We start from the raw sequence: 20,968 nt of genomic DNA, 5'->3' as shown, positions 1-20,968 counted from the left end.
TGGGTTCAAGAATGTAGCCAATTGGAAGCGCTGAAATGAGTCACGTGTGCGTGCATTATTTTCTTCAGGTAAGCACTAAGAAGAGTCTCTCTTCCACCTCCCTGGCCTGACGTACGTCACAATGTTTTACACTAGCAGTGCGCACTCAATCAGTTGTTACAAGTGCGTCACGCGCTACTATACGCGCTGTCAATCCTGTAAACAACTTCTAGTTCGGGCCGCGGGCTGCCACAACAGCCGGCGGCCTTTCTTGTGCATAACAGTACGTGGCGTACGTATACTCTTATACGTACGTACGTACAGTACTTATAGTGTGCGGGATTTCCGAGTGCGACGTGCGTAAATGTTTGGGACGAACATCTTCGGACATCTTGACTTTTGAGCGAGTGCTACATGTAGCTGACTGGTATTGACCCACAAAGGTACGTGAATAATGCTGTTAGTTTTCGACCCATTTTATAAAACTAATGATGCACAGGATTATTTGGTGGCGTTAGTGCGCCTCGTGCATGTCGCACCATTGTCAATACTCTCGAGCGCGCCGCACCTTCACTAACACACTCTATCCTGTGCATCATTAGTATATAATGAAACCTGTGAGGAAGTAAACACAGTGCACCAGCATTTCTCTTTCTTCCCCAGATGATGTAATTATAATAAGATGTATGCACTAACATGAACTCACTTCATTGATAAAAGAAAATTTTTGGTAAAGCACATGTTGCAAATCTCTTGGGTATTGATGTGCTGAGTTGTGAGTTACTTGACACATTGCATCTGCTAGTGAGAAACAAATTCAGATTTTCATTTTTGTTCAATGACAGAGTGCTTCTTTTGCAAACTCTCTTGTTGATATCCAGTTGCATTGTTTAACTAAATGAATAAGAAAATATACATATAGCTGGATATGGTACATGTGAATTTTAGAAGAAGCTCACGCAACCCACAGGTTTAAAATTAAGAAATGGAAGATCTGCTTGTAGTATTTCTATGCTACGTACATCGAGTTTGATTCTCCTTACATGGAGTGATAAAGTTTACTAGATTGAAGTTATACACACCATGACTTAAAGATTTTAATTTCCTTTGGAATTCAGATTAAAGCATACATTTGTTGACAAGAACACTGCCCTCTTTGGCCTACAGGTGAAAGGTTTTTTTTCACAAAATAGATAACATCCGTCTGACTGATGTGATCTCTCTTTCTTGCCCATTCTGTAGTTGAAGCCATCCACGTGAAGGAGGACGAATTCTGGGACTACGACCGGCAAGTCGATCTCGAAGGATTCACCACCAGCGACTTCTACGACCACCTATCGAGGCAGTCACGTCATGTTACAAACGAACTTGGAAGACAAAAGGATGAGGTATGTGTAAATCCTACATGTTACACATGTACTTTGTAATTTTTCATCAGAATATTTCAACTACATTGTATATATACCACTTTCGCGCTTTACCGTTAAAGTATTGACAACAATGGTAATCAGCTTGAACATATCACCCCTCTTTAACCTCTTAAATGTTTGTTTTATATTTCTTCTTAATATAACATTTATTTATCTTTCTTAACTTTCAGGCCAAAGCCCTTTATCAGAAACTGAGCAACCAGACGCAGTCCCTCAAAGGATTGTGGGTAGCCAAGCTGAACCTGAAGGGTAAGGTTGCCCTGGCAACGGAGGAGGACCTTGCAGCATACGACGCCAAGAAGGAGGAGGTGAGAAATACACCGGTTTAACCCTTTGTGTGCCTTGAGTGCCGATTGGCACAGAAAACCCCATAGCATTGTATACACTGTCCAAAGTCCCTGGTACAGAAAGGGCAACATGTACTTACAATCCTGTGCCACAGGAGTGTGCGATCATTGGCATACGTATAGTGTAGAGAAGGAGAAAATTACACTGTAGTATATGCAAAGACTTGTTGTAGCTGACAGTTCAGAATTAATCAAACTTTGCATAGAAACAATCTTTAATAGAGAAATGTTGTCTGCTTTCTTTGTCGCTGAAGTGGTAGCACAGAATTCTATAATGTACATGTAGTATGACAGTACCTGTCCTGAATTGAAATTAATAATGATAATGATGATGATATAATAATAATAATAATAATAATGATAATAATAATAATGATAATAATAATAATAATAATAATAACAATATAATAATAATAATAACTAGAGAAGCACTCTGAGAGCACAGACCTCCGCCAAGCATGCAAATCATTTTCACCACTGATCTTGTTCTTCCATAGAGATATCAGTGATTTCTATCCATACATACATTGTACTTATAGCATTGTGTGCTGAAAGTTGCCTGATTTCCCAAAATAGAAGCCTTTGTTACATCATAAACCCTCAACTGCACGGCGCGCCTCACCGCAGCAGAAACTAGAGCGCGCACTTTAGTGCGCGCTGGCAAACCTCAAATACGCGCAGCCTGAAATCCCAAGTTCATTGACCCTACCTGCCAAAATATCAATAATCCTTCATAAATTCCCCCAAAATTCTCGGATCACTATCAAAAGTTAATCATTTGTTACTTGAATGTGTCATTCTCAACCTTTCCTGCACGTTTCATCCCAATCCATTAACTACATTTTGAGTTATTTTGCACACGGACAAACTAACTAACTAACAAACTAACAAACTAACAAACAAACTAACTAACTAACTAACTAACTAACTAACTAGCTAACTAACGAACTAACGAACGAACGAACAATTAACCCAACGGTAACGGAAACATAACCTCCTCCCTTGGCGGAGGTAATAATAATAATATTGATGATAATAAAAATAGTGGTAGTGCCTCTACTTGGTAGGCAAGTAGGCAATGCAGGTTCAGATCTCAGGCTACAGTGTACATGTAGTTGTTTGCATTTTACACAGTGTTTGTAATAATACAGATTGAGCATTCGTACTCACCGATAGTAAGAGCATGAAAGAAAATTTCTGTAGATATAATCTTGCCTGTCCTTATTTAAGTCTGCAGGCTGTGAAATTAGATTATTGTGTTTGCAACATTAAATGCCCTTAGAGATATTGCTGCGATTTGATTGGTCGTTTGTTTTTTTTTTAATTCAAATTTCTCCCAATCTCTCGCAGCTTGAGATGGAGTTGGAGCGTCGTCGTGAGCTCGGGATGAGGATGGAGGCTTACCTCAAAAGACAACAGAACATCCTGTCGGAAGACGAGCGATACCGCGAGGATCACCAGGTAATAATGAGGGCAGTGTAGTAAAATGAAATGACAGAAAAGATTTCCACAGAAGTTTTGATCGTTTTGTAAATCTGAATTTCGGAGTCAACATCACGGTGCATTTTTTATCAAAAGCTTTAATTAATGGAAAAAGATGCAATATTTTGTTGAAGACTAATTTGTTTGAGAGAGATTATTATAAGTTGTTATTATGCAAGCTACAGTGTACATTGTACGTGTACAGAGATATCACTGACATACTGTACATACAGTATACATGTATATACACATGTATATACATTCTATTAAAAAGTGGGATAGCACTAATTTCTTGTTTTCTTAATTAGCTTTATCATGTACTTGATATTCTGTGTTTGTGGTCTGTTAGCACTTTTTTTAATGAAAACTTTATAATTTACTTACTTTATGATGATTTAAAAAATGAATTTCTGGTAACATCCTCACACTAAATTTGGCTTGCACTGAACATGTATCTCAAAAAAAAAAATGATCTAGTCCTAGAAAAGGTGACCTATATAATGATTATTTTTTTTCTGACTCCTCCACCCCTAGGTGTCTTTCCTGTCCAGTCTCAGCGAGGCAAACCGTCTCCTTGATGAGTATTCGGAGAAACTCGCTTCAGGGGCGAGCTCCCTGGAACACGAATTTGACAACTCCATGCAGAATCAGTAAGCTTTTCCGTCTGTTTGTTTATCATTTTTTTCTCCTTCCTGATCATTTGTTACAATTGCCACTTATTCCTCAACTGCAAAGGATGATCGAAACATATTGTATTTGGTCATAATGTTGTGCCAAAAGTTTTGTTGCATTACAGCAGTGTAGCATTTTCTAATCAGTGTTCTGAAATAGAGAGTTACATTTATTTATTTATTTTTTGTAGAATCTGTACCACATAACAAAAATCTTGATAAGACTTTTAAAAAAGAATCGTGTACATAGATAGGGAATCAATCGATCGATCAATCGATCGATCGATCAATCGATCAGTCAATCAGTCAACCAATCGATCGATCAATCGATCAGTCAATCAGTCAACCAATCGATCAATCACTCAATCAATCAATCAATCAATCAATCAATCAATCAATCAATCAATCAATCAATCAATCAATCAATCAATCAATCAATCAATCAATCAATCAATCAATCAATCAATCAATCAATCAATCAATCAATCAATCAATCAATCAATCAATCAATCAATCAATCAATCAATCAATCAATCAATCAATCAATCAATCAATCCTCCTTTTCCCCCAGCATGATCCATCGCATCGGCGCTCTCCTGAAAGAGATGCACTCCGAAGTATCTGCTGAGTGCCAGCGGCTTGGGGCCTGGGGGGTCACAGGTCAGGGGTCAGGAGGTCTACTGATGACCCCTGGGTCATATGACACGCCGATTCCAATTCAAGATCTCTTTGGTGAGTTGAGCAGCAGGTGCAGGAAGTCGTATGTCACAAATGTAAAACCTCATCAGAGAGAACTTCCAATACAATGATGTGTTTTAAATCAGTGAAATAGCAGCAGCTTAAAACTTGGCTTTGTTTAAGATTGTCAACAATATATGTTGTAACATTTTGCCCATTAAGATTGTGAAGAATTTGTAGGAAGTTATCATTAACAACAAACCGTTATTGCTTTAGTTTAATTTATTGTTTTACCCACAAAGTAGACTGGGGCTTTAGATGCAATTGCCTTCTTTCATAACAATGACCCAGGTAGGAAGTATATACAGTTGTTGTACTTGTAGCAAGATTCAGTTTAAAAGTTATTTAGTCTTAAATATTTTCTCCCTGCATGACATTCTTTATTCGTACGCTTGCATCCATAAAGTAGATTGACGTGTTTTCAGCATTCACCACTGCACGTGATGACCTTAAAAATACCATGATTTGTTTGGTCGTTTTTGTGAGTGGGTATTATTCTAATTGACATACTCATTACTTTTATAGGGTACAGCTGTAGCTGTTTGGCAGTCAGTGTACACTCATGCTTCATCTTGGGGTAGTCTGTTTTGCTTTTGATATTAGGAGTACTCTAAAACTATATATGTATAAATGTAGAGTCAAATTCAATGCAAATTCTTTTGTCGTTTTTCTATCAATTGTGTAAAGATCATTTTCTGCAGAAGGATTTTAATGTATAGAAATCCAAACAGAATGAAAGTGTTCATCATCCCCTAGCTGTTTGTTTCCATGGAAATACGCTAACCGTCTTACATATATTTGTGATGTTTAGGAGAGGACGGGAAGTTGCAGCAGACGGAGGTGACGAAGCGCGACCCCAGCACAGGTCTGGTGGTGCCAGTGAAGGGCGCCCTCATGCTGCTGGCGAGTGGCGAGGTCAGAGAGGTGCCCGAGGATTACTTCGTGCACCCTAAGACTGGACGTGTCATGCCAATCAAGGGCAACGTGGCATACGACACAATGGGCTCTCGGCTTATCGTCACAGTCGATACCTCTTCAAGTAAGCATTAAGGGTTTTTTTTATCAAGTGCAGGATTGTCATCTTGTCATTTAGTATAATGCCAGTGTTTAACACACTAAAATGAATTCCCATTTGGATAACACGTTAGCTGAAATAGTTTGTAAGTGTGTTTACAGTATGCTTATGAGACCTCTTGTGGTCACTGTATTTTGGTACATTACTACATGTATCAAAGTTAGCAAAGACTGCTTACTTTTTGGTATGCTTGATTTCTAAAATAAAATGAATACAAGTAACTCCTTTTATAGTGGAGGCCTTGGGACTAGCAGTTTTTATTTGTACAATGTAGTATCAAAATGTTCTATTACCCAAAAGTATTAGGTACAATTTGTATATAGGGATATGTAGATAATCATTTGGGAATTTGTATTTTTCCTTTGTTGTAAAGAAATTCCATTGTAACCATTTTTATGCCTCCGCCACGAAGTGGTGCCGGAGGCATTATGTTTTCGGGTTGTCCGTCCGTCCGTCCTTCCGTCCGTCCGTCTGACCGTCCGTCCTTCCGTCCGTCCGTCCGTCTTTCCGTCCGTCCGTAATGAATTTTGTGGACAAGGTAACTATCAAAAGCTGTTGAGCTATCCTAATGAAACTTGACATGTATGTGTATTAGGGGGTGAAGTTGTGCCTATCAACTTTTGGGTGCACATGCTCAAGGTCAAAGGTCAAAAGGTCAAGGTCAAATACATAAAATTTCACTATTTCCACCATATCTATGCAATGCCTGAAGATATTTTCTTGAAACTTAGTGTATACATGTATTACCCAATTTAAATTCTCTGGTGAAAGTTTGGGTCATGAGGTCAAAGGTCAAAGGTCAAAAGGTCAAGTAAAAGTATTAAAACTTCTTTTTTTTCTCTGTAAATTGGAAAATTGTTCAAGGTATCTTCATGGAACATAGTAGATACTTGTACATGTACTGACTGGCAGTGATTATCTAGAGAATGTAGGGTTCATGGGGTCAAAGGTCAGGGGTCAAAGGTCAAGTGCAACACTTCAAAATTTTACTATTTCCCTCATGTTCATGCAATGCCAGCAGGATTAGTATTCTTTTTTTTACACTTGGTGTATGCATGTGTAACCTAATAGAAATTCTCTGGAGAGTTTTTTTTCTTTTTCTTTTTTTATTGCCTCAAAGGTCAAAAGGTCAAAGATCAAGTGAAAGTGCTGAACTAACTTTTTCCTCCATATCTCGGAAGTGGCTCAATTTATCGTGAAACTTACTGCATATCTATGCATGTTCTTCCTGAAAGTGATTATCTTATGAATTTTAGGGTCAAAGGCCAGATGAACATGGTAACAAATACTATTCAGTACAGAAATTGCACTTTTTCTCCATACCGGTACCATGAAAATTACTCATCGCATTAAATGTATGAATGGGTCAAAGTCAAGTTAAAGTCCTTAAATCCCCAAATACATGCTCTCCTATTCATCCAATTAAACCAAGGTCAAGGAAGGTGAACATTCAACACATTTGTGACAAACTTGTCATTTCAATATTTTGCCAGTTTTGTGAAAATGTAATCACACATTGTCCACATGAACTATCTAGACCTATTAGGAGAATCATGCATTATGGCGGAGGCATACCAGTCGCCATAGCGACATTTCTAGTTGTTAGTTTGGGACTGCATTGCAATGTCAAAGTGCTCTGCCCCTCTCTCATCCCCAGCTGAACTGCCACGGTCTGACGAGGGTGTAATCCCATTCGTACCATACCCCATGGATCCCAACACGGGGGCCCCAGTCCACTCGCGGGTCATCGAGGCGGAGCACTCGGGCGAGATCAAGCTCGGTGCGCCCATGTCGGACCTCTCCACCGGCCTCCAGTGCCCCATACTGGGCATCACCATCCACCCAGAAACGGGCGTGGCGTACCCGCTGTGTGGCACCCACGTAGACCCGGTCACGGGTCTGCCCCTCCCCATTGAGGTTGGATCCCTCATGATTGACCCCAGCAGTGACCAGCCGGTGCCGATCCTGGACATTGCCATCGATGCAGAGACAGGTGAGGGGATTAAAAGAAATGATTTGAATGACTTCTTGGGGATAGGATAATCCTCACAGTTTAATCCCATTTTCCAAATTGAATCAAATTTATGTACGATGAGGGGATGAAAAGAAATGATGTAAATTACTTCATGGGATATGGGATAATTTCACAGTTTAATCCCAATTTTGAAATTGAGTTAAAATGGAGGACCCAAGTGAAAATTAAGGCCTGTAAAATCTGGTCCACTGCTCATAAAAGAGACTTTATAAAGAATTACCAAAAAATATGGTGTTGTTAAAATTTTGGTTTTCCATCTGAATTCTTGTCTTGATTGATTATATCACTGTGGTCATTTTTCAATCAGAACATTCATGTGAATGCACCATATTTCTGTGTACTTGCTGAAAGAGCTTGTTATTTAGTAGCCAGGACAGATTTTGTACTCTACTTTATTCTTGTACATGTTCATGTACATGTATGCTAAATTTTCAAAGACCTATCCCCTGTTATGCAGCCAGCCACATTTGACTTTAGACATTCTCTGTGCAATCGTGTCTCGGCAAATTGGTAACGATTTGTGATTATCTCGTGGTTGCCAGGCGACGTGATTCCCATCGGTGGAGTCACCCAGTCTCAGTCCAGCGACCACGATGCGTTCTTCCCCCTGGTGCGTGGGGAGAAGTTCTCCGAGCCACTGAGCATGCTGGTGTCTCACGTCGGAGGAGCCAGGCTGCAGGGCGTGGAGATCGGACCGACGGGTGGCAGCTACCAGGCCCTCCTGGATGCAAGCCTCATGACGGCCGAGATCCGAGTCATGGACAAGATTAAGACTTACCTGGATCACGTCATCGGTGAGAAAAACAAAAGCTGATTCAGAAGTTAATCAAGGGTTTGGGACTTTCGTGTTATTGTACAACGTTGGATGGTACACCCTTTGGCTGATATAACAGGATGTCCAGAGTGAATGTGCTAGAAATTGATGTACTGAAAAAAATGGATGTGTTAATGCATTTCTGGCTACATATGAAAAGTAAAGCATGCAAATTTTGTGCTCATCACATGTAATACTATCATATTTTGATTCATCTTGCCCAGTCACGCCTTGCACAATTACTCATTTGAAATTTCCACTATACAGTAATCACGTACAACATTGTAAATATGTTATGTTCAACTGCATTCATTTGTGCCTGATAACTTGTATATCTCTTTTGAGGTTAATCTGAATTTCTGACTGGAATGAAAACTTTGATTCCTTTTTCAGGTCCAGACGGAGCCAACTGTCGCCACGAGCAGAATCTCCTGGAGACAGCGGTCAAGGAGATGACCAACATCCGGCAGCGGTCAAGGACTCACATGATTCGAGATGCCCTGGATGTAGAGAGGAGACTGGAGCGAGCCAACATCCTGGCCGTCAGCGGAGGATCACCAGGTATGGTTACCACGGCAATACTACTTATGGTGGTGATGGTGGTGATGATGATGATGGTGAAGCATTTGACATGCATGTGTAATGATAATGTATTTATAATATAGTAAATATGAACATATCAGCAACAAATGTTAAGATGTACAATTGTACACCAGAATGATATTTGCACTCTGAACATGTACAAGTGTGGGTGAATTGTAATTACATGATGATCGGCTAAGTGGTATAGTGTACAAACCTGTATGTTGGGTGGATTTAGAATATGGTGTAAGGTTAAAAATGCGTATTTGTGCTTTTGCTTTTAATATAGATTTTATTTGAGGAACAAGAAAGCTGAAAGTATTGAAAGTTGTCAGTCTTTCACAAACTCTGTAATGATTTTATCACAAGAATTAATAAAGATTGTTCTGTGATTTGCCGAACATATTGCAGTAGATATGAGTGAAATGTCAAGGTAAACTAAGCATAATATATTTGACTCTTTCGGTATCAGGAATGTATGAGTTTGCCGAGACCGGCCAGATTCTGCCCATCTTGGTCGGCACGTTGATGACCGACCCCGCCGGATCGGGCAAGAAGGTGCCAATTTTGGGAGTGGAGAAGAACCCGGAGACGGGACGACTGATGCCTCTTGGAGGAACCATGGAGGACCATGATGGAGATGGTGAGTGACCTCATTAGAGCAGCCCTGGTCCAGTTTCCTCTCTCTTTGAGTGTATTCATACATCAAATCTTGATTTAAATTTCAAACTTGTAGGCAAATTATTCTCCCTGTAAGTCAAAATTTAGAGCAGATTTGCATTAGAAATAGAACATGGCAAATGTTGTAATGTGTACGACATAGGGCATATATTTTGCAAAGTTTTTATTTTCACAAATTTCGCAAGTCTGGTGCCACGTGGATGTAATTGCAAATTTAACAACATGCTAAACTATGAACTCTAAACTGGCATGAATGTGACGTGCAAGTGTAAATTTCTTAATTTATTACTGAAGTTGTTGCGAGGCCCCAAAGCCCAAAATTGAACTTGTTAAGTATATGGCGTATACAGTATTTTACAATTTCCAGCAGTGGATGAACGCATAGTTTCTCTGTAGATACTCCATAGCTAGTAAATTGCCCATTTTTAATGTTTTGTCGTTGAAGGCGTTTATTTTGTCACATCAGCAAACATACCTTTATAAATATTTTGATATGCTTATGACTGTAATTATTTATTCCAGTGTATGGCATTAAATGGGCTATCATGATAAGAATATATTTTTGATATCCCCTGCAGTAATCATCGCATGATCTTGATAATCATGCATGAAGCACAGTAAGAATCTTAGAGTGGTAGCAGTTAACCAGCATCATACATGTATCTACACTTTGTACTTGTATTTTATTTGGCCAATGTACACAGCTGTCCCTGACACAGGAGGTAACATTTGGATTTTGTTGTATCGACCAAATCTCAGACCCCCCTAACCTTTTTCTATACCTGCATGATGATACAGTATACCAATACATGTTTCGCTTTTGTATCTCCTGGAATTGAAATTCTGAGTGCCTATGTGTTGACTTAAGAAGTTCTTTACCCATAGAAGTAATATTTTCATTGTGATTTGTAGAGTTGATGTGTGCATTGTTAATTTGCCAACTCAAACTACATAATGCTTTCAGATACCCCTTTTAATTGCCTGAATGCAACCCTTCTTTATCCCTTTCCATGTACTACATGTACATACAAGTGTACATGTTGTACAATCTCATGTACGTGTATTATGTGCTGTTTTGATATATGGTGTATGCTGCTGCTTGTACATGTAGGTGTGATGTTTATGGAGTTAGTGTTCACTGTGTGTTCAAAAAGGCTTTTCAGTTAGCATTGCTCAAGAAGGCTATGGACAGCCAAGTTGGCCATTATTAATGTAACATTGGATATCAGACAGGTAGTAAACGTTCAAATGATTTAGATTGATATGTTTAATCTCTGATGTTGTTCTATGTTCTGGTTTGAAATTCACACAATTTGCATATCATGTGCACGTCACACGTTGCGACGGTATTGATCAATTTAAATTGTTTTCCAGAAGAGTATCTCATGTGTTTTACCTTTTACTTAACTTCTACGGAGTCAAAGGCTTTAACTGTAAAACTGGAAATATTGTGCTGTGCATTTCGCACAACCAGAAACGAGCGCAAGAAATAGTAACACGTGAATATTTTTTTAATGTCAATAATGTTCCACTAATGTATGTTTTGATTCAATGGAAGGAATCAGAAACATGTGAAATCCATCTCACTATTTAAAGCTGAGTGGGAAAAACTACTCACACACCACTTTTAGAGTATATATTGAATGACACAGAGATAAGCCAAACTTCAGAGGTTCTTTGAGAGATCAATGTGAAACTTACTTTATTATTGACTGATATGAAGACAGTTTTGATGAAATAGTCAAAACAAGTTTTCTGGTCGAGATGTTCATGTAGCAGCTACAAATACTGACAGTATTTGGTTCTCTCTGTTAAAGGGAAGATAAACCCTAAGAGCAATGTGGATTGAGTGAAAGCAGCAACATTAGTAGAACACATTACTGAAAGTTTGAAGAAAATCGGACAATCGATGCAGAAGTTATGAATTTTTAAAGTTTTGGCGTTGGAACCGCTGGATGAGGAGACTACTAGAAGTTATGACGTATGAGTGGACAACTATACAAAGAAAATATAAAGAAAATTCTACAAAAATCCATTTTTCATGAAAATTACAAATGCCATCAACTTGATACTGACATACAGTATGTTAAGGGTAGCAATTCTTCCCCCTGCTTTCTGAAAGCGGTCGGTCAAGTGCTCTTTCATAATGCTTGAAAAATGAATTTTTGTTGAATTTCCTTTATATTTCCTTTGACGTGTGGTCCTCTCATACGTCATAGCCTCTAGTAGTCTCCTCATCCAGCGGTTCCAACACCAAAACTTAAAAAATTCATAACTTTTGTACCGATTGTCCGATTTTCCTCAAACTTTCACTGATGTGTTCTACTAATGTTGTTGCTTTCACTCAATCCTCATTGCTCTTAGGGTTTATCTTCCCTTTAAAGGCATTATTTACCATTTGCAGATGAATCTAAAACCCATCTTTAGTGCTTCAAAATAGTTCTATTAAAAATGTGAGTTAGGGATAGAAACAGCCAATGTAAAAATCTTAAACAGTATTTTCAAAGTAAAGTATTTTTAAATATACAAAATGTGAACAATAGTTAATATACTAAGCTTGAATCTGGAATAAATCATCTACAGTTACGGTTTAGTGAGAAAAACTATCAATGATAAATCTCCCTATATTTTAGGCTTTATTGGGAAGTTTTTACATGGTAGGATGTTTTCTGCTCCAACTGGCCTACATGTACACATACATGTATGCATCAAATGTGATAACTTGAAAATTTTTTTTACTCACTGCTTCCAATGGCAAACAGTTACCTAACTGTACCTTTTAATCTTACGCAACCTTCAGGTCTGGTTCCAATCATGATCGGCCACTTGGCTGTGGACCCAATGACCGGTGACCTGAGTCCGGTGACCGGAGTCCGAATCAGTTCGGACACGGGTACAGTGATACCGGTCACCCTGTCGGGTGGGGCCAAGAAGACCAAGCCGCCTCTTGGAGCGGTGAGTGCATCATCTCTTGACCTTTGTCCTTCACATCAAAACTGAATGCAATAAAGAACCCCCCCCCCCCCACCACACACAAACATTGAAGTGTTAGAAATATCCCAATTGTCAGTGTAACCAAATTGATTTTGTGCAAACTCCTGAAACGCTTTAATATATGGCCTGTATCAATACATCGCAGCTGCAATATGTTATACAAGCCTAGATTCAGTGCTCTGGAGTAACCCTACTTTTTGCAATCATGCATGTAATAACAGCCGCAGGGACATGACAAATTTTGTAAAAACATCCGACATGCATGTTCTGTAAGTCAGTTTAAGGCTTTTCTGAACATTCTTTCATTCTTAAGGTTTGCTTCTAGAGTTTTTGTTTGAAATAGAGATGATAAGTTTGATAGCCAGACAAGGTGATTGTAAATGACACTTGACTGCAGATGTTTAAAAATGTCTTTGTCTTTGTTTCTCAGGTGTCCATGCTGGAGGATGAGCTTGTTGCTAGGCGTGGCTTCTGGCGTCGCCAGCGGCAACGGGAGGAGGAGGTGATTAACATGGAGTCTCACCTGACACATCAACTCATCCTAGAGATAGACAATCTCTCACCCAGCAAGGTAAGGATGTCTAGGAGGTGTAGATAATTGTGTCATGTAAATAATGTGTCAATTACAATTACCTCCTTCACATTTAGACATCTGTAGAATATAGTGGTGTGATAGAAAAAACAGTATAAAATGTCCCATTGTTTATAGGTATACACATGGTATGTTTCTCTAAATATGACAGTGAAAAATATTTTTCCTCTCTTCAAGTCATGATTGATGACTGACATCTGTGCAACACGATACTCTATTTAAATTTCTTCATCATCATTTTTATCTGTTTCTGGATTTCATTAAGTCCATCAACAGTCATGTGTTGTGCATATGTTACCCTGCACCACAAAACAAACAAAAAGTCACCAGACGTGAATTTTTAGTTAAGACCATATTCTGAAAAAGCAGACTTTAACCTTTAAAATGATGTATAACTCAAATCAAATAGACTCTCCTAACCTATCTAAATATTGGAAAGAAAGCACAAACTCAGGAAAAGTGTGAACTGAGAAAAGAGGCTCTGAAGTACAGTGTCTATTCAAGCGCTTAATCTTTTCCAAAGCATGCTGGCTGTGCGATGAATGGAGCAAAAAACAGGAAGTAAACTACCAGAGTAACAACAATGAAGGGATTATTAGATTTAACTGAAATTATGCATGCCTCATTATCACATTCTGTCCATAATTAATGCCAACTTTCAAAGCAGTAGCACTATCCTTTTTAAAGTTATTAGAGTTGAAAGTGAAGAGTGTGTACAAGGTTTTTCAGAAATGAAAAAGGGACTCTAAAGACACACCTAATCAGACTATTGTACCAAAAATGTTCGAGATAACCGGCTAAAAAACACACTTTCCCGCCCGTTTTATGATAACAATATTTAGCATAATGTAAAAGAAGACCTGCTCTTTCAGAAAATATGAAAAAGTCAAGATCGGCTAGGTTGACCCATTTCACTTATTTTCAGTCCTCACGCAAAATCAGTGTGTGCGACTTTATGTTCGTTTTGTGGTGCACGGTCACATATACACTGTATGCACGATGTACATTGTGTACAATGTATGGTATCTTGTAACTGCCTGTTTTGAATAACACCTACAGTACCAACATGGCAGGTAAGTGCACAGCTCTGTGAAGTGAAGATACATTGTATTTGATGGGATATTGATAGATTTAATGACTCTGCCCAAGTCTGTTGTTATATATTGTGATATGTTATATGTATATATCTCCTTTTATATGTTTATATTTGTGATATGTCATACATGTATATACCTCATTTAATATATTTCATTTCTATGTGTTTATATATATTTCACATATTTTATTATGATTTATTTTATATCTTTCTTACCTATGTACTTTTTATATACTTCTTATTTATGTGATTATTGATTTAATGTATGGTTGCTTCTTCAGGTCGAGTCATCCCTCGAGACAATCACGGAGCAAGTCAAGGCCATCGCAGACCACCAGCGTCGAGAGGTGGAGAGGCGCATCGAGACCACAGAGGAGCTGAGCAACCTTCTGCCCAGCTCCATCATGGCTGTCCTCACCCAAGGTAGAGGGAGCCCTCCAAATCTGTCAGAGAACTTTGATAGTTAATAGCATGTAGATTCTGTGGTGCAGATATCCTATTTTAAGTCTAAGCAATACAGAGACTCCAATTCTCTGATTTCGTTTGGAGATCTCCATCTTTGAGACCCATTGTCTCTAAATCCCCCGCTGTCCCACTTGAGTTTGAATTTATCCCTTTCTGGCTGTGTGTCTCCTGCTTAGAATGTGGCTTTGTTCTGCACAACATTAGTTACATGTATGTCATGTACATGTCTGTTCGGAATATAAGGCTAAGATAGAACCAGGGAACCTCAGATCTGTAAACCTAGAGCTTCTAGGGCTCTGAAGCAGATCCTGGACTCGAGCTGTAAGGGACATCACACTTGTGTGCATTATTGCACACGCATACAGTAATTTTGTGCAGCTTATTCGTGTGCAATTAGATTCTCCAATTTGCAAGAGAGTCTACAGTGTAGGTAGGAAAATCTCCCTTTTAAGAGATACCTGGAGATAGAGTCACATTGTAGACTAGACGTATCTGCGGAAACACTTGGGTTTTGTGTTTTTGTGATTTTTTTTTTTGTCTTTTGTCTGTCCTAGTCTGCTGATGTATAGCCTACGTAGCATTCTAATGATCCAGAAAAAGTACCCAATATACCCTGTATATTGTACGCAATGCTTGCAACCATTCACATGAGAGCCTGAAAAATCTGCTTGTAGTTCATGTCTTTGTTAGGATTTACAAAATTGTATTTGATGATAAAAAATGGTAGCATACTCAAATATTCATAAGAGAATTATCAAATTTCACAATGTACAGGTGTACTTCTTACCATTTGATACATGTACACATTGTATATTGAGCTGTGTGAAAGTGACAACTAATCATGATTGGACCTGCAGGTGCAAACTATGGCAAGTCATTACTAAGCTGTATGTTTCTTGATTTCAAATTTCCTCCAAGGTGATGACCCGGAGAGCGTGTCAGCAGATAAACATAACTTGGCTCACACCAAGTACACTGATTCAGTGAGGAAATTCTACAACCGGCTTCAGGCTGAGGAGGCTAAGTACAAGGAGAGGATGGAAGAGTTACAGGTAAATATATCTTTTGTTAATAAAATGTGTATGAAATTAATAATAGACCATGAAGAATGAAAACAAAAAAAACAATAACTAAATGGTAGCATAGGCAGCAGTTCACCATGATACACTGTAGACATCCCCATGGCCTTATCAGTGGTTCATACAGTGTAACAACCAACATGACAAACTGGACGTGTGCTATGAACAAACTCTGTGGAGAATTTTATGCATCTTGGAAATATTGTATCGTTATAACAACTTCAGTTTATACCATTTTTAGTTCCAATGTACATGTATTTGGTATTTGTGTGACTTGGGGCACGTTTCATAAAGAATGGTCGTAAGATTGATCATACGATCAGTGCCATTCACAAAAGTTACGCTCAATCTGCTGTTAAACTTGTGCTGTTAATCAAGTGTAGGGCTTAAGTATAAGTTTATGAAACAGACTTACGATCAGTATTAATGTAACACTTGATTCACTGAGTCACGCTCAATAAATCCAGTGCAAGACTAATCGTAATTCTTTATGAAACAGGTCCCTGACAGAATGATGGAGCTGTAAAATCACAACTCCCTTTTTGTGTCATTTTCCAGGATGCCTTGAACCCAGATGCCGAGGCTGGCGCCCTCCATCGCTACCGCCAGGCCAAGGCCAGGCTGCAAGCAGACCTCAAGGACCAGCTCCTGAGCAGGACGGAGAACATCGACGAGGACCGGGCGGGGCTGGAGTATGGCAGGGAGAGGACCGAACTCCTTGCCTTAGAAGCCAAGGTGAGGGGCCATCCTCCAGTGGATGTAGGGAATGAAGGAGAAATTGACCTACCCAAAGTTTTGAGGACAATTTGGTCAAGTAACGGTGAAACTTCAAACAGATGTGATAAAGGCAGTGTGAGAATAAAAGGAACAAAACAGAACAGAATATGCTTTGAGTTATGCAAACTGAATTTTCACTCTTTTAGGAAAAGAACAGAAGAGAGCAAAACACAAAACACATAATACATAATACATGTATGCCATCTGAGATGGTTCTTTGAAAGATGGCCTGAAGTGATGTATGGAAGAAACTGAAGGATGTAATGCTACATGTACATGTACATGTAAGTCTGTTTGATAGAGACCTTGCAATAAGATGACAGATAAGCAATTTTGTGATTGTTTTTGTTTTTGTCAGTCATGATCTTTGGAATAATTTTAGCTGATACAAATTCTCCCCACAGGCGTTGCTCACGAATGCGATCATAATTGCGGGCACTTATGATGCCACCATCACTGGTGTCTATGGCGACACCACGGCAACGGAGCAGTCCAGCCGAGAGATTATCCCTCTCCTGAAGCAGCTGATTGCGATGCTGGAAAGGGGCTCCACCTTCACCCTCTCGGCTGACCTCATCCAGGGACTGCAGGGAGGACCAACATCTGTCACGGTGAGAAGGGAGAAGGGAGGATGGTGTGAAGAAGAGGATGGTGTGAATGAGATGGTAATGCCAAGGAGATGGTAGTGTGAAGGATAGACTGGTGTGAAAGAGAAGGTGATGTGAATGAGAGGATGGTGTGAAGGAGATTGTAGTGTGAAGGCAATGATAGTGTGAAGGAGAACATGTTGTTAACCCTAACTTACCTGGGGGGGGGGGGGGGGGCATAATGGCCCCCCCCCCCCTCGACGAATTCCGCGACCATTCCGGCGCGCAAAATTTTTAGACCGCACCGCTCGCTGACTTTTTACTTTCAAGTCTCGCGCAACTTTCGAGACCAAATTTGTCACGCCCGGGCATACCGTTCCGAAGCCACGCCCCTTAAAAAAATTTTTGTCAACCCAAAAAATTGCTCAAAAACGTGATTTTGTGTACAAAGTCAATACAACACATACAAATTCATGTTTTTAATTTTAATGGCTGAAATCACTTTATTTTAGTATAATTATGCTTCAAAAAATGTGTATGACAAATTCTGCTGAAAAAAACAACAAAAACAAAAGTTTGAAAAAACAAGGAAATACATTAAAAATTGATAAAACAATACAAAACATAAGAAATTAATTTGATACTGATTTTTTTTTTACGCACAAATGTTTGGAATGTCACTAGGAATATTTACACCAAAAATCAGCATTCCATAAGCTTTTATAAGCCAATTACAGACGAAAATGAGGTTTTTTGCATATACTTTTTTGCATATACATACACGTAGTTAATTAATTCAAAATAGAAAATGCAAATTTTTTGAAAATTTAACTTAACAGTATTGTACATTACATCCGGCTTTATGCTCATGCAAAGTTTTGCGGCGATCACGCGATCAACGGCCGAGATCTGAAGGGGGGGCCATAATGGCCCCCCCCCCCCCCAGGAATTCAAGCTCGCTAAATAGCCCAGGTAAGTTAGGGTTAAGGAGAGGATGATGTGGAGGATTGGGGTGTGAAGAAGAGGATGACTTTATTTAAAGGATGGGGTGATGTGAAGGACAGAGCAGTGGACAGATGAAATCATGATGGAATTTAAAGTGGATATGGAAGAAAATTTGCTGTGGAATTCAAGAAAAAGAAAATTTGGAGAATGAGATTGGGGGGAAGATTTATTTTACAAGAAAATACTCTCTTTGGTAAATGAGTGTAATCTGTATTGATCAACAGAGAAATATAAAAGAATAATCTGCATTTGCCTCAGGTTGGAGCTGCCAGCAGCATTATCAACCGCAATATCGCACATGGCCAAAATCTGGCTGTGAATGTCAACCAACACCAGACTTACATACCACCAGGGCAGCCTGGAGGAAAGACTACCGTCAACCTGTTGCAGGCTGCAGCACCGGACTCCAGACCACAGACAGGTAGGCAACATCCCTCTTTCTGCCAAAGATTCCTGAACGTTAATGGATTGTTGTGAAAGTGTATATTAACAGCACTAAGTGTTTGCACAGATGCAAAGATATGTGTTATTGAATAATGTGGAGTCTCTATGTAAGATTTGGTATACAATGTATGTAATCATTGTAGCTTGTCAAGCTGGATTCATTTACCTGAATTGCTGCTAGCCTCCTGTCAATAACTGTGTGAATAAAGTTTCAAACTTGATGAGATCAGTCTCAAAATGGCAGTTAGTTTGAACAGACTCAATGCCAGTATGAAAAGACAAGAGGTGAAGAGTTTGAATGTAAAAGCCGATAAATACAATTTTCGTATCTTTTTAAAAGTAAGGTCATCATCAAATCGAAGAGTATTTAATGTTTTTAATGATATATACAAGACAACAAAGAGTATTGAAGTTGTTATCAAAATATGACACTTATTTTGATTATAATCTTTGTTTTTCAGCAACATTAATCTCAAATATCTGAAGTGAAAAAAAATGAATGTGTCAGATATTTGCATTTAAACTCTCCCAGCGGTATTCATGAAGATCTTGCTCAGATTGTACTTCTTTGCCACCTTATTCCTCCCGTGCAGCGGTGAGCTCCCATGACATCAGGAGCAAGCTGGTTGTCCAGGACACGCTCACCTCGCTGACGGACGACAAGAAGACGGAGATGGCCAAGACCCTGGTGGAGAGACAGACCCTGGAGTGTGTCCAGCTTGAGGAGGAGCTGAGAGCAGACGAGATCAAAGCTGTCAGCGAAGTCATCAAGGTTGGTATCCGGAGGACTACATTGTACATGGCACTAACAGGTGTAGTCCAGAGGAAGGTGGAGATGAGGATGATGATGATGGTGATGGTGGTGCTGGTGCTGGTGCGAGATGATGGTGATGATGATGATGATAATGACAAAGGTATATAAAGTGTAAATGATCATTTTAATGATGCTGATGATAATGGTTTCTGTGGTAGTGCCCGTGGTGGTAATGATGATAATGCTGATGATATTGAAGATGCTGATAATTGTGAAAATGGTGATGATTATTGTAATGATGATGATGATGATGATGATAATGGTGATGGTGATGATAATGATGATGATGATAGTGAAGCTGATGATTATTGTGATGATGGTGGTGATGACAGTAATTATGATGATAATGATGAGGAAAGTGATGCTGGGGTTAATGATGATAATGATGATGGTGGTGATGATGACAATGATGTTGATAATGGTGCTGAGGGGACTGAGACTGTAGGTAATGTTAATAAATTTTATATACATGTATGAATAATCATGTAGATACAAAGTACATGCTTAGAAAAGATGAAGTATAGCCTATCAAACTATTCATAAAATCCATGTTGCATTTTCTTTTCCCACCTAGTCTCATGAGGAAAAGAAGGAGAAGACCATCAAGGAGATGAAGGAAGAGTTGAGAGCCAAGCTGAAGGAGGCCAAGACGGAGCAAGACAAAGAAAAACTACTCGAGGCTTTCGTGCTGCAGGTACGGGCTCAAGTGACTCTGCAAAGGCCAAGTGCTTCATTGGGAAGGAGATTTGTGTGTGTGTGTGTGTGTGTGGGGGGGTGGATGTGGGTGTGTGTGTGTTAAACAGTAGAAGTTTGGAGGAGTTTCAGATTGTTATGTTGTCTTTTCAGATTAAAGCTACAGGGTGTCGCTCTCATCTTCAGTAGCAATTATAAGTCACCATGGCAACAGCTGAAATGCTTGTGACTGTTTGGTTTCATTCCATCGCTAGGGTAACTGCAAAAACAAAAAAAGTTTTAACTTTACTGTTGAATGAAGTATTGTGTTGGTGTCTGTCATGAAAACATGTGGCAAAAAAGTTCCCTAATTTGTCTTTGTTTTACAAATATGTATGTACCCTGTATAGTGCTTTGATGTACAAATTCATATTTGTTACCATTATGCTATGTGTATGTGAAACCTTTCTAGGATAGCATCTGTTGGTATACAATCAAATATTCCTGAGATTTTTCAGGAGTCACAGCTGTATTGCTGAATACTGTCTCAGAATTTCATAGAAGGAAGGAACCCATCTATACAATATTGTAATTAGGTCTATGTAGGGC

At 39.1% G+C, this 20,968-nt stretch overlaps 1 protein-coding gene across 1 annotated transcript in view; it reads left to right on the top strand.

Moving 5' to 3' along the window:
• Positions 1–20,968, top strand: part of LOC139743198 (uncharacterized) — a 151,072-nt gene that overhangs the window by 107,016 nt on the left and 23,088 nt on the right. The window contains exons 102-120 of the mRNA XM_071653697.1: positions 1,222–1,367; positions 1,580–1,717; positions 3,107–3,217; positions 3,773–3,888; positions 4,481–4,641; positions 5,459–5,686; positions 7,380–7,715; positions 8,300–8,566; positions 8,971–9,132; positions 9,626–9,796; positions 12,635–12,789; positions 13,259–13,399; positions 14,798–14,939; positions 15,900–16,033; positions 16,619–16,795; positions 17,242–17,448; positions 18,688–18,850; positions 19,467–19,645; positions 20,262–20,381. Of these exons, the coding sequence (XP_071509798.1) occupies positions 1,222–1,367; positions 1,580–1,717; positions 3,107–3,217; positions 3,773–3,888; positions 4,481–4,641; positions 5,459–5,686; positions 7,380–7,715; positions 8,300–8,566; positions 8,971–9,132; positions 9,626–9,796; positions 12,635–12,789; positions 13,259–13,399; positions 14,798–14,939; positions 15,900–16,033; positions 16,619–16,795; positions 17,242–17,448; positions 18,688–18,850; positions 19,467–19,645; positions 20,262–20,381 (3,254 nt within the window). The remainder of the gene's footprint in view (positions 1–1,221; positions 1,368–1,579; positions 1,718–3,106; positions 3,218–3,772; positions 3,889–4,480; positions 4,642–5,458; positions 5,687–7,379; positions 7,716–8,299; positions 8,567–8,970; positions 9,133–9,625; positions 9,797–12,634; positions 12,790–13,258; positions 13,400–14,797; positions 14,940–15,899; positions 16,034–16,618; positions 16,796–17,241; positions 17,449–18,687; positions 18,851–19,466; positions 19,646–20,261; positions 20,382–20,968) is intronic.

The sequence above is a fragment of the Diadema antillarum genome, unplaced genomic scaffold, assembly GCF_040938485.1.
Source record: "Diadema antillarum isolate AM-2024a unplaced genomic scaffold, OU_Dant_1.0 seq00001057_RagTag, whole genome shotgun sequence".
Taxonomy (NCBI): domain Eukaryota; kingdom Metazoa; phylum Echinodermata; class Echinoidea; order Diadematoida; family Diadematidae; genus Diadema; species Diadema antillarum.
Note: the sequence above shows the minus strand (reverse complement) of the source record. Positions and strands in the feature narration are given on the sequence as shown.